A 14,909-nucleotide genomic window follows, 5' to 3' on the forward strand; every position below is an offset into this window, starting at 1 on the left:
AAAAATATGCACCAGAATATTTTTTTAAACACTCGAGAAATTAGAATCCCCATTTATCTTCTGATGAATGCAAAATATTCTATCCATGTTGCTCTAAATATAGAGAGAATTGAATTTTGAAATACTCTGTCTGACCAAATATTTTTGTGACTTTTTGTTTGGGGCATTATGGGCATTCAGTTTCTTGATGCATAACTTTACATCTTACTGAAACACCCCACAACTGGCTATTTAAGGTACAATTGGATATGTATTTTGCATTGTTTGCTGGTAAGTTCTTGAAATACACACATCTGAAATCTTTTTCACAGTGGATTCAAACTATAAATATGAAGAAGGTGTGTTTGTTATGAAGACAACTGGCAGCTTTTCACATCGTGACATGAGTGCAAACTACAAGGAAGATCTTACTGTTTCAAGAATTAGGTAAAGATTTGCTTTAATAATATAATGTATAATGGACAAAATTGCCGATGAAGTATTGTTGCTTTGCTCTCTAATGGCCCAGAGTGCTTTGTTGTAGTTAATAAGAAAATGTATAGCTACCATGTCATTATTGGCTGTGCATTTTTCCCTCCTGAGATAGCTGGAAAGCTGTTTTCTCTCAGCAGCCCCATTTGAGAAAACCGTTGAGATAATAAACACAGTATTTTATAATCAGATCAGTTCTAGATCCGACCATCAACATAGCTGGGGTTATTTTTCACTGAATCCCTGTCACCACAAGCCATCAAAGAATAATTTTTATTTAGAAGTACCAGTATTAGGGATTACAAACTTGGCCTTTTAACTGCCTGTTTTGATCTACAAGTGTCGTGTTGATATAGCCAAGGGACAGTCTGTGAAGTCAAGTACAAATACAGATAAAAAGTACTGCCTCTAGTGTTGGTTTAAAACAACACAGCTCATACAAAACTGTAGAAAGCTGACAGCAGTACAGCTAAAGGTTTTGTTTGGCTGCCCTAATTTAATGAAAAATCTTAGCAGAGCTCAATATAGTTTTACTTAAACCAGGAAAATTGGACTGATGTGAAGTTCTAAATATGTTAGGCTAAGAAATATGGATAGTAAACCCCTACATTTTCATTTGATGACAAAGCCATTGTTTATATGCATATAATAGGTGGTATTGTATTTAGGCATCCTGCATTGGGCATTTTGCTTTGTGCATTTCTTCATAGCTGTGTATCCATTGTTGTTGCAGCATCACAGAAAACAGTGCATCACTAGACATCATCAGCCCAGCTTTCATAGATATTCATATGCGTTATGAAGAGACAGAGAGCAGGTCATCAGGCTCTGTATCTTCACCCTCTGCTGGGACCTTGGGCTATGTCATTGATTTGGGCAATGACATTCTCACAGCAAAAGTTTACTACCGAACTCAGGTAAGCCTGATATGAGCAAAAGAAAGTAAAAAAGTCGGGTGTGACCAGGGGAAAAGTTCACTTTTAAGGCTTGTATATGTTTATGTTGAGAAATAAATTAACCACTCTTTCTCCAAAGTATATTATCAGTAATCAAAGTTTTTGTTTCTTACATTGGCCTTTCCAATACCAAAAGTAGCAACTGTCTGAGACTGTTTCAGCTCCTCCACGCAATTAACTTACCCTCTCCCGTGATCAAGAAGACACACCTGTTGAAAGTGAAGAATGTACAAAGCCATTTTTAGATAAGCCGCCCATCAGCTTTAATGTATACCCTTCAGGCTACTTGTAATATTATAAAAGTGGCTATTCTAGGAATCAGGCCACTGGAAGAAGTCAAACCATCTATAGACTGTCTTTTTTAATCCATTAATACATCACAGTACATTCTGAGAATTAAAAACCTTACTAGATTTACTAACAAAACATTCTGGGTTTTTTTGCATACTACAATAATGTCAAACTTAAAAATCTTACCTTCCACAATTAAATGCTAATTTAGGAATCCCAAGAAACTCATAAATCACTAGTATGAGTGAATTATCACCAAAAAATGGAAAATTTATTTCTGTAAATAGTTTCTCGTTTGAGGATCTTTAATTACTCTGGGTAACTAAACTGTCCATTGATTTAAATTATTACAAAATTGAATTATTTAGTCTTTTCATATGAAGAAAATGCTTTTTGAATTCACTTTAAGTTGTTTCAAGAATGAGTAGGCTTATTTTCCCAAGTAATTCACATGTCCTATCAGACATGAGAGGCATTTATTACAAAGGAAGGAAGAATCTTATTTGCAGTCAAATTTTAAACATTAACAGACAGTTATGTTCTGGTGCTGCTATTTGAAGAGGCACATAGTAGCTTGATACTGTATATTTTTTTCCAAAATAACTTTTCAAGATGAGAGCAAACACACAGTAAACAAAAAAATTTTAGTGTATTTGTCTTAATATATAATAAAATTAAAGATAGAAGATGAGGATGCTAAAATACAAAGGCTCAAAGGTGGGTGCCAGGAGGATGGTGCCAGATTCTTTACAGTGGTGCCCAGCGGCAGAACGAGGAGGAATGACCATAAACTAAAACACAGAAAGTTTCACTTCAGCATGAGAAAGAGCACCAGAACAGGCTGTGGAATCACCCTCTATGGAGACATTCAAAATCTGCCCGGATGTGTTCCTGTGTAACCTACTCTAGGTGGTCATGCCTTGGGAGGGGGGTTGGACTAGATGACCTCCAGATGTCTCTTCCAACCCTAATGATGCCGTGACTCTGAAATATGCCCACGAATAATTTTGGATTTATTTCATATACAAGCTACCTTTTTCTTCTTCTTTTCTGTATTTTCAGTTTGCTCCTCAGAAGGACATTGACATATTAAAAAGTGAGATATCCTCCAACAAAAATGGCCTGATTCAATTAAAATTCAACTGGAAAGAGGATGCTGCCAAAGACTTGCTGTTGGGTCTAAAAGAAAAAGTACCTAAAGTGACAAATGCAGTCTATAAGTATGTTAATCGGTATCATAAGGAACATATGGGACTGGAAATTAGTGCTGCCACCTTAAAGATGAAAAACATCATGCAGAATAATGCTGACAAAGCATACACATTTGCTGTAAAACAAATAGATCTAATAGATGCTCAGCTTCGCACAGCTGCCAATGAGGCCTCTGGCAAATATCAGGAGATGAAGGTCAAAGCTAAACAGCTGTATCAAAAAGCAGCAGATGAAGCTGAACAGTTTGACTATCAAAAAATAAAAGCAAAGCTCTTGGATGCTACAGTTGACATAATAGAAGAGTATCACAAGAGAATAAAACACCTAATTGACTCAGCCATTGAATTCCTGAAGACCACAAAATTCCAGGTCCCTGGGCTGACTGAAAAGTACACTGGTGAAGAAATATACCTTATGGCTACAGAGAAGGTAGCAAAAACCACTGATTTATGCCTTTCAAAACTTCAGGAGTATTTTGATGCCTTGATTGCAGCTATCAATGAGCTGGAAGTTAGAGTTCCTGCTTCTGAAACAATTCTGAGAGGTCGTAATGTACTTGACCAAATTAAAGAAATGCTGAAACAGTTGCAGGAAAAAATCAGGCAAACATTTGCTACTCTCCAGGAAGCTGATTTTGCAGGAAGGCTTAAGCAACTGAAACAAATAGTGCAAGAAGTTTTTCAGAAGGCAGAAGAAATGGTGAGAAGCTTGCAATCCAAAAATTTTGAAGACATCAAAGTCCAAACACAGCAGCTGTACAAAGATGCAATGGCTTCAGAGTATGCACAGAAACTGAGATATTTGGCAGAAGATGTTAAAAAATACATTTCTCAGCTTAAAGATTTTAGCCAGAAGACATTCCAGGACCTTTCAGAAAAGCTGCGCCAGCTGCTCCTTTTTGTAAAGGTTTTGCGGGAGGAATATTTTGATCCAACTACACTTGGATGGTCAGTGAAATACTACGAAGTGGAAGACAAGGTACTAAGATGGCTGAAGAATCTAATAGGTACACTAGTAGATTGGCACAACAAATATGTCAGACATCTTGCTGACTCAGTTACACACCTGACAGACCAAGTTAGAGAACTGCTGGAAAAGTACAGCCAAGAGTATTATGACATTATAACTGATGCTGGAGGAAAAGGAAGACAGAAGGTCATGGAGCTATCATCTGTTGCTCAGGAAAAAATCCGATATTGGTCTGCAGCTGCTAAGAGGAAAATCAATGAACATAACAAGCAAGTCAAAGAAAAATTCCAGGAGATCTATGAGCAGCTTAGTCATTCCCAAGAAAAGCTAGTCAGTGAGGCCAAAAGGTTAATCGATCTAACTATGGAAAATTACTCTGCATTCCTGCAATATATCTCAGAGCTTCTTCGTTGGTTTGAGCAAATAGCAGCTGAGAGCATAAAGCCATATATAGCTGTTCGTCCAGGAGAGCTCAGAATAGGTGCCCAAGCCATTTGATTGGCAGTCCATTTACCAAATGCCACCAGAAAAGCAGAAGCACTCAGAAAAAAAGTGGAACTAACATGCACACTGATTCAGCAAGGCATTGAGCAAAGCTCTAGAAAATGGGAAGAAATGCAAAGATTCATTGATGAACAACTTGCGACTGAGCAACTGAGTCTTCAGCAGATTATGGAAAATATACAGCAGCACATGAAGATCTGAATGGACCTCCAGAAGAGGAGAAGTAGTAAGTTTGCACCACAATGTATTTAAAAATAACAGCAATTAACATACTGGAACTTCAGTTAGATACTGTTTGAATCTGAATTTGTAAATGAAAAGTGAATAATCTACACTAGGTTATTTTAATAAGCTTAATAAGCAAATAAATGAGCTCTTTATTATATTTTTGTGTTATTCACTGCAGCTGCTTTCACTTGGACCATAGGGCTTAATCCAACAATTGTCAAGGTCAATGGGAAGTCTTTTGTTCTATTTCACTGTATGTTGGATCAAGCCAGTAATGTGCAATACATTTTGTAAATAGTCACAAAAGCTATGGAATACATAGAATAAAAAGGTTTTAAGAGAAAGGTCACATTCATAAGCTAGTTCAAGAACAACCTGGAAACATATCTATTTCCCAGCACAGATACCTTCATAGATAAGTTTGGGAAAAAAAAGAAGAGGAAAAATCTACACAAAACCATGAAGATAAAAAATAATGAATTATGGAAATAACATCAGAAAGTGAAAAAAAGCCATAGAAATATAAATACATATAGAAATCTGACTCCTGGAAAACTGCAGATAATAATGTCAATGTTCTGTTAAGAAAAATGAATTCATGCATGTACCTGTTTTCAGAGAACTATGCCAAGAATTTTAGATGGGTTTTCTTTCTACTGGCTAATTTATAATACAGAAATACAGGGTTTTCTTACCTGTTTCCCCATGATATTTCTGTTTTCACATCAAATTGTCTAACTTCCAGTTATTGTGAGATTAGTTAACTGTCCAAGTTTCACTGACATGACTGTAAATGATGTGAGTCAAAAAGTTTTCCCTCAGCCTCCTTGGCTGAAACCTAGGCCTCATTTAAATGAATTCTCAATTTAAAGATGAATTTAAATAAAGTTGAAGAATTCACTCAGAAAATAGGATTGCTTTTGAGTGGAAAATATGTGGACCTCTTATAGTTTATTTTCAGTTGTTGGAATACTACATAGACAGTCCTTGAAAAAGGCATACTCAGGCTGAAATAATGTTACCTCTTTGAGAATAAACTCTTTAATAAATAACACTAGAAATTTTGTGTATATGGTTTTTATTCAATCAGTTCACTCTGCAATATGGTTATTGATTGTTCATTACTGGGTAAACAGAGTCTGATTTTATCCCATCGAGTGATTGGGTTCATACATGAAGCAATGGAGCACCAGCTTACAAATACCCAAATGAGTTTGGTGTCAGCAGATACATATTTACAGCACAGAGCAGTACCATGTAAAGATGGTAGCTCAGGTCCTGGAGATGGGAGATTCCAGTACCTGTGTTGAGTTTATGCAGCAATAATGCTCCCACCTCTATAGCTGATCTGCACCAACATAGCCAGATCTCAGAGCAAGTTGGGCTATAGAATTCCAATATTCCTATTGCCAGTTAATATTATTACCTGAGCAAGTCTGCCAGTAATGATTTTTATCAGACGATCTACATTAACCCCAAAATCAGAACCTGACAAGCACAGCACTATACACAAATCTGTCTAGCTGTCAGCAGAGTGGGCATCTCTTAGAAAGTAAAGTAAATCCCTTTTCTCTTTAAAGCTTTCATCCATCACAAATACAGCAATAATTCTCAGCTAAAGAGATGGAGTAGTCCCCTGTGAACTGTAAAATAAGGAGTTTTGTGAGTAGAATTAATCTGCATATATCACCCTGCCCAGGAAAACCAGAGGTATAAACATCCCTGTTTACTTTTCCTACTGAGTATCCCAGTAAATAAAGATGTTGGCTGCAGAGCCCTTTCACCTTCATTAACAAGGAAACTGAAGCCCATGGGTCATCTGATTTTTATTTGATGTCAGATTGCACGACTCATTTCCCTGAATTTCACAAATGTTTAAGCACAACCAGATTTCTCAGAGACTGTTTGATTCTTGCTTCCTTTCATCATGACAAATAGCCCTGTGAAACAAAGGACAATAGGAAAAAATGTAACAGTTATGGGAGAAGAGAGATTTAAAGTTTTGTTTTCTTTTGTTTCCCCCCACATGAGTATTTATTTCTGTCCATCATCTCCCATTTCTTGGGAGGGTTATAAATTCTAAAAAGGATTTACTTATAAGGAATGGGTTAACTGAATAATAAATATGCCAAATAGCATAAATACTGGCTCTCTTTGGCAAGAGTGAAGCTTCCCAAGGGCAAACACAATAGTTTGCACACTAAACTGTGGTTAGACGTTAGAGGAGATTTCCAAGTCTCATAGCAGCATTGCAGCCAATTGGATTAAAGCTCTTAATCCTGTAATTGACGTGACAGCCATCTTGCAGTCATCCCACAAGTTGGTTTTGGGAGGGACTGGAAGCACAGCATTGCTCTCAAAAATAAGATCTTGCTGGAATTTAGCTGCTGTTAAATCCCCACACCAGAGAGGTCACCTGAAGCACCCCTTTGAAACTCTGGCATTCTGACACAGGAAGGAGTTGTGCATGTTTATATGCTGCATAGGTACTTCCCACAAGCATATGCAACCAGGTGTAACTTTAATTTCCATGACTTTCCCTGTTGTTTGTTGTTTTCTTTTTATTTCAGCTTCCAGAAAGTCTTAACCTTATTTTACACGTTACAGAAATGTATACAAAACCTCAATTATCCAAATTTTGCTGCAATTCACTTATGAAACTTTTGCGATATTTGAAATATTATTAGTTCTATGTTGGCTTCATTTTTCAGTCTAGTTCAATATTTCTGTTTCTATATTTCATTAAATTGAATTGTGTGGGAGATAACGGGATCAGCAACTATCTGGGCTCAGTGACACTGTTTCTTTTCTTCTTTTATTTTTTTTTTCTATAGTCTTCATCATCGAATTCTCATAAATGCCAGAGGGGGTTTTCTTTATAATTTACAGCAAGTGTCAGACATAGAGCAGAACTGGTTGTAAAAGTTTAATTAAGTGAAAAATTTTAACAAGAAATTCAGAGAACAATATGCCCTGCTCTAAGTGATTGTAGAAATAACATTGACAAGAAACGTGTGTGTTCCTAAATGAAAAACTTTTGCAGACATAATACAGCAAAAATGTTCCAGAATTTTAGATTATGCAACTAACTAGAGCTGATTTTTTTATTAAGTGATTTAAAAATACATGTATCATTTGCTGCATATACAGAGATTCTACACACGCATCCACGCACACCATACAGTGCATCATCCACCTCTGGGTCTAAATTACTGATACTTCTAGAGCAACTGTCATTATGGCCTTACTGATACCTTACAAAGTTAATATTGAAACATTTAGTTGTTCAGTAAGTGACACCAAATTTTGTACTACTCTTCTGCTGGCAGATTTATTGCTCAGGTGGGGAACCAGAATTTATTAAAGGCCATAGGACATACAGAATTCCTTGTATTCCATTTCTATACAGCCAAATCCTGGGCCAAATTAAATCAATGGCAAAATGTCTTTTGGCCTCATCAGGAGTAGGCTTTGGCCAGTTAGGTGTATAACTTGAGAAGCACTTTGGGATCCTGTAGGACAAAGGCTATATTATTATCTATAAAAATCTACACAAAAATATCTTTGAAAAACCATGCAGACAGGAAAATTAATCACTAACAAATTCAACACAGGCTAGAATGAAGGTTACTTGCACAACACCAACCAGAGTCCCTTTACATATTTTTACCCAGTTTTACCTAGTATCACAGAGAAAGTCTGCCAGTGCCAAGAATCCTGTGTTCTGGTCCCATGCCTTAAACATGGAAACATCCATATACCTCTCATCACCCTCTCCCTAATTTCATTACCCATTCAAGGCATTATGGGAAACTGAGACCTTGTAGAACAAAAGCATATGTTGGAGGTTTGCAAGACCCTGCTTTCAAAGTCTTAAGCAACCCAGTCTGAGTTGAAGGTTGCCCCTGCTTTGAGCAGGAGGTTGTACTAGAGACCTCCCAAAGTTACTCTAACCTGAGTTACTCTGTGACTCTTTGTGACTAAACTGATACGGCTTTATTTTACCTTACTTAATGCCGTACTTGCCTTTGGTAAATGGTTTGTGAGAAATTTGCTCCATCATTATTCTAATATATCATTATACAAAGTTTTATAGTATCCCTGCAAATAAATGCATTATCATCCTGACTGAGACCATGAGACATATAGGCCCAAATACCCCAATACCACTCAGAGGCAACTCCTTATAAAGCCTTTAAAATTCTTAAGTTTTAAACCAGTGACTGGCTTGAGAGGCAGTTAGTGTACAAAACCAATAACAAGATGCTAGTAGACCCCTATGCTAAGGCAATCAAATCAAGATTCTGAATTTAGCCATAAAACACCCATTTACCAGGTTTATGCTTACTCCCTCACCCTTCACACTCCCATGGAGTCTGTATCACATTATACTGCAAAAAAGGAAGAAAAAGGGAGCCATAGTATCGCTGTCTCTCAAATTCAGCATAGGTATCAGCATAGGTGTTAGTTTAATTTATTTCAAGAAAACTACCTTTGAATGTTCTCAGAAACATTAATAAAAAAAAGGTCTCACAAACACCTACTACATTTCTGCTATGTGACACTTCAGACAGACGTTTTTATTGTTAGCAGGCTGTTTGTCTCTCCATTATGGTGTTTTTTGATTGTTATTATGTTTGTTTCTTTAATAAACCTTTGTTTTTCTCTATGGTAATGACTGGCTTACAACTACTTAAAAACAAAATGGAAAGTTATACAAAAACATTTAATTTTAAAGTTGCAGAACAGAAAACCAGCCAAATTTGAAGGAACACACATCCTTCACACATATCCCGTATACACAAAGCTATGAAGTCAAAGCCATTACAGCAGTACAAACCCCACCTCGTCTCTCTCTCAGATGCATCTGTCTACATGGGCACACATGCATGCAAACACACGCACATGTACAATGTACATTACTGTCAAATTAAAAGCCTAAACCTTATCCTTAATCCTTAGGTCATCCCCTTCATTTTAGCACATTGAGCCAGGCAACTCTTCCCAACATGCCTGTCAACAGTTAGGTGACATAACTCTTCACACTCAGGTCCCATTAATTCAGTAGCTTCACCAGGGTGTTCCACCAAGTTCATCATCTAAAGCTTCAATTTTTGTTTGAATACAAAAGCAATAAGTTTTAATTTTTAGATGTTGCAGTAATGCAAATTGACTTAATTTTGGTCTTCCAGTGGAAATACTCTGATGAATTTGGTGTACAATTTTGTGGAGATACGGTTCATCTTATTCAACATTGGCCAGTTCCTCTACCAAAAGACTTGAACTGAAGATTTCCAATTCTTTTAGAACAACATTTTTGTTTTTGAAAAGGTTTGTTGATATTTTGGTAGCCCAGTAATGATTTGGTAACTTGCTTGGGGCCATGTGTGTGCGTCATCTGGACTTCTATGTCTTCCCTCTTCAAGTTTCTACTGAATGTCACTATCCTTCTGCTTTTTACAAATCTTCCTAATATATACCCCATGTCTGATTACCCATACAACATATTATGGAGACAGGATTTAATTTTAATAGCTCACATTCTGGATTAGGGTTCAGTTCTTGGCCAGTTTGGGATCAACTGTATGATTCAGTCACCTCATTTTCTGATATACTAGCTTCCCATAAGTAAAATCAGAATTATACTTCTCTACTTTTCAGTGGAATTGTCTGAATAAAACAAATTTATTACCTGGAGGTAATCTAATAAATCTAATGGTACTGAAGATCATGAAGTTGATAGGCACACTGTAATAGCAACAAGAAATCAAGATACATGTAATGACTTCTTTCTCCCATCATCATGTTTATTGTTTTAGAAACTTGGAGTTGATTTCATGTGCTAAATCACTCAGAAACACTCTAGTCCACCCCAAAACCATCATACATACCAGGCATCAAACATATAACACTCTCATACAGATAAATGATCTGAGGAATGGACTCAACGGCTGCTAGCAGTTAATTTATATCGTGGTTCCACCATAAACTTTTAACTTTGGAAATAATCTGTCACCCGTTTCAATTTTTGGCTGCCACATAATGCACCTTTGTGAAGTCACTTCTATGTCTAATAGAGATGTTTCTTTTTATGGATGAACATTTGTTTAAAAATAACAAATAGTTATCTCATTTACCATTCACAAAAAGTGTGCCACTTAACTGTCTGTAACCAAGCCCCATTTCATCTAGTTTAATGTTTAGCAAGGCATGCAAAATAATCAATATTACAGGGAGATGATTTATTTAATAAAATTACATGACTTTTTTCCATTAAAAAAAAGCCAACAAATAATTGCAACAAAAAGTGTTTAAAGTAGAGAAGCATAGCCTGCAAAGACTGATAGCAAAAAGTCAGCACATATTGGAAAGTCAGCTAAGCTCAGCTGCTCCTTCATCCCGTCTCCACTTCTGCTCTGTATCTGGTGTGCAGCCAGTCTCCATTTCTGAAGTCGAGTACTCCCATAGTGATTACTGATATCCACCATAATGTAGTTAGCAGATACCCCATTTGTTCCGCTGTGGATAAGGTTGCAACAGAACTTCTTTAAACACACTTTTTTCCACTGGGGACAATAAAGTTTAGGATATATATAGACATAGAGTGTAATATGCCATGTATAATATATACATTTACATGTTATATCTATGATCTACTTATCTTGTGGACAAGAAATTGAACAGGAGTCAGCAGTATGGTGTTTTGCCCAAGAAGGCCACCTGCATATTGCGCAGTTGTAGCTAGCAGGTCAGGGAAGAGATCCTTCTCCTTTATTTGGCATTTGTGAGACCACATCTGGATTACTGTGTCTGGTTTGGGGATCCCCAGTGAAAGACATGGACATACCGGAGTGAGTTAAGCAGTGGCCAACAGCCTAGTCAGGGAGCTGAAGCGTACAGTGTGTGAACAAGGGGGAGATGGATGGATAGATAGATAGATAGGTCTATTGAGTCTTAAGACGAAAATGCTAAGGGGAGACATTATTTCTGTCTTCCATGACCTGTTGCACAGTTATAGAGAAGAGAGAGTCAAGCTCTTCTTAGAGCAAAAGTCTTTTCACAAAAAGCAATAGATAAAAGACACAGGAAGGAAAGGAAAATAGTCACCATGTGAGTGATCAAACACCATCCTAGATCCCAGACAGGTTGTGGATACATTCATACCTCTTTAATGGCAGAGATTCCTCAAAGGAAAGCTTAGTTATAGGTGACCCAACCACAGGAAAATCTTAAAGTGCAACTCATGATTAATCATGCAATCCAAATGTATATTAAACCTGGCTTCAGTACTTCTTGTGCTCCCAAAACTATCTAGCGTAATGTAAGCGGAGGAAGTTCACATTCCCCACTCACACTGGAAGCCACAAAAAATTGCCCTAGACAACATTTTGTGGTCATAGACTCCCTGCTTTGCTGCTGTGTTTATCTTCAACTGATGGAAAAACTGGTTTTGGGAAACTACAGGCAAATAAATGCGACCTTTTGTTTAGACGTAATGCATTCCTTTTACTCATTGGATGCCTTTTTGAGATTAATCTAAGATTGTTGCTCTTGCAGTCAACCAGATAAGGCTTTTTTCTTTCAGAGAAGGCAAGGGTGGGATGTCTACAATTTTTTTGGCTAAAGCAAGGCTGATACTTTATGCAGTTCGGCCTTTGTTCTTAAATACATAAACTTGGCTTAAAATAAAAAGTAGCAGAATCTGTTTGTTATTAGAATGCACTTGTAGTTAGCAGAACCATTAACCATTAACCAGCAGCTGTCCTTTCACACTGTGTGAGAGGACCACACTTTCCCCACATATTCTGAAGGGCAAGAATGGCACGTACTACAATGTTAAGGATGTCAGAAATATTGAGGATGCCTTTTAAAATACATTAACTGCCTGTGTTTCTCCAGCTAAAGAGGTACTGTGAGAAGGCAAGGAGACTGAACAAGACAAGCAGTTTATGCCTGATTAATTTTATCTCTGAGCTCGTCTTCTAATACCACATTGTTACTGTTATCCCAAACAGTTTGTTTGGGATAGTGCTGTCTAGGGAAAATAAAACAACCAACCAACCAACCAAACAAAAAATCACAAAAAAGACCATTCATGCACATCTTTCTAAGGAGTGTCTGTAAAGTCTACACCAACTCAAACATGTACACCAGGGTTTGAGAACCTTTTTAAGTGGGCTGCAATTGCTTCAATCCCTTCTATTGAAAGTTGTTTATGCCCTTTCCATGTCCCTTCAGGTACTGCCCTAGAAGTGACTGGTAGAAAGCTAGGAGAGATTTCTCTGTATTCTATCTTTTCTTTAACCCATTGATCTGGCTGCCAAAAGGCATAGTGAGTGCTTGTCAGACCATGCCCTTTTTTGTTATATACTTTCACAGAATCAGACTCACAGACTGGTAGAGGTTGGAAGAGGTCACCTTGTCCAAACCCTTTAACCAAGAGGCCCATCATGAGCCAGCTGCCCAGCACCATGTCCAAAACGGCTTTTGAATGTCTCAAAGGAGATAGACTTCATAATCTGCTTGGGCAGCCTGGGCTGGTGCTCAGCCACCCCCTGATATTAGAAGGAACCACCTGTGTTTCAGTTATGCTCATTTCTTCTGGTCATGTAGTTAAAGAGCATGCAACACTTTCACAGTGAACCAATGAGGTGAAATATTACCTTCAGTCAATCCGATAAGCATTTTTCTTCCAGAATTTAACCTCCAAATCTTCAAATCCAAATAGCAAGCAGCAACACAAGCCTTTAATTCCCCTTCCCAGCATTATAAGTTGTTGTTTATTCTTATTAGTTGATTGTTTCTTCTCACATGAGTTGTAGAAGATAATGCATGTCACAGTGATGCATCAGCCCTGGTGAAGTCATGGCCATGTCACAGCAGGCAGAACATGGTGGTAGCCCTGTCACAGGTGGATTGGTGACAAAGCCAGCTCCGGTGGGTACAAAGAGGGCTTTGCCAACTCAGGCTGGCCAACAAGTTGGAGGTGGCTGGATGAGCAAGGGCAGGAAGCAGAAGGTAGGGCAGAGCAGTGGCTGCTACACCTTTGTTGCTTTTCCTATGTATTACAGCCTCTGGCACTCAAAGAGCATTGCAACTTTCTAAATGGAAAATGACCTAAGATACAAGGAAATACACAGAGCCCCAGTCACTACCATGTCATAGTCCTACCAGCAGCTGGGGATTCCTCACTGCTATGGACAATGGAGCACAAATCGCCTACCATCTCTGAACCCCACCGTAGTCCTAAAGGCAGCTGAAAGCTCTGTTCACAATAAATCTGTGTTGCATAAAAAAACAGGCATTAAACTGTTTAAAGCTAAAAGCAAGTGTGATTACAATTGGGGAAAACTACAGAATGCAAAACTTGTGCAATACCAGTCAGAAAAGCACAAATTCAGGAAAAGCAGTGCAGCCCATGGAAGTCAAATAGTATCTGTAAGAAGGAGGTACCATCCAGAAGGTCAGTCGTGATTAAGGGTATCCTGTGCTGAAGAGTGAGAAAACAATGGCTCCGCTGAGAGCCCTGGCTTTAGCTAAGGCCTTATTAATACACAGATGCAAAAGGAGGAGAAAGAATCTTCTTAAACCAGGCTGTTCCCCATATTTGGTGCATACACAGACCTCACATTGTGGCTTCACCTTCACTGGTCTAAAACACTTGAAGTACATAACTTTTGGCAGCTCTACACTGGGATCAGCAACCTCCAGCAAGAGCCAGTAACAAAGAGCTCAGGTGCAATAACATCTTAAATCACCACAGCTGCTTGTTTGGCATATGTGAGTCATGGATCCAAGTGGATGAGTATAAAATCCTAAAGGTTACATCTATAGTAGTAAACTAAACAGTGTCAGAGCCATCAAGCCATCTGGAACAATCTGATCACACCCATAATAAAAAACTCTCTTAACCTCTAGAACAGGACAGCCTCCTGCATGTTGCCTGCTGGCAATGGTCCCTGGCCTGTGCTAACTCACAAACCATACCTAGAAATTGTTTGGGAGACTGTTAGTCAACCTGGACCAAAACCACACCAAGAACTTTTCTAACAATTGAATAGCGTGGATGAGTAAGTTCCAGTGCCTGTGCCCATGTTTTGACACTGTTTAAGTTACTAGAATACATTTACTCATAGTTTTCCAAATCTCCATTGGAGATTTGTAGGACAAATCTGCTGTCCCTACATTTTTTGTCTCTGAATTTAGATATGTAAAACACATGCAGCCTGACAGTACCTCTTTACTCTGCATACTCCTAACTGGTGTGTTGACATGCTG

General features: G+C 37.9%; 1 protein-coding gene across 1 annotated transcript in view; it reads left to right on the forward strand.

Moving 5' to 3' along the window:
- APOB (apolipoprotein B) overlaps positions 1 to 5,692 on the forward strand; it is a 37,541-nt gene extending 31,849 nt beyond the window's left edge. Inside the window, 5 exon segments of the mRNA XM_062618900.1 lie at positions 312 to 426; positions 1,205 to 1,388; positions 2,781 to 4,385; positions 4,387 to 4,420; positions 4,423 to 5,692. Coding sequence (XP_062474884.1) covers positions 312 to 426; positions 1,205 to 1,388; positions 2,781 to 4,385; positions 4,387 to 4,420; positions 4,423 to 4,604 — 2,120 coding nt within the window. The 3' untranslated portion in view covers positions 4,605 to 5,692.
- Positions 5,693 to 14,909: the final 9,217 nt, after the last annotated feature.

The sequence above is a fragment of the Pezoporus occidentalis genome, unplaced genomic scaffold, assembly GCF_034315485.1.
Source record: "Pezoporus occidentalis ecotype Australia unplaced genomic scaffold, CSIRO_AGI_Poc_V1 ctg206, whole genome shotgun sequence".
Taxonomy (NCBI): domain Eukaryota; kingdom Metazoa; phylum Chordata; class Aves; order Psittaciformes; family Psittacidae; genus Pezoporus; species Pezoporus occidentalis.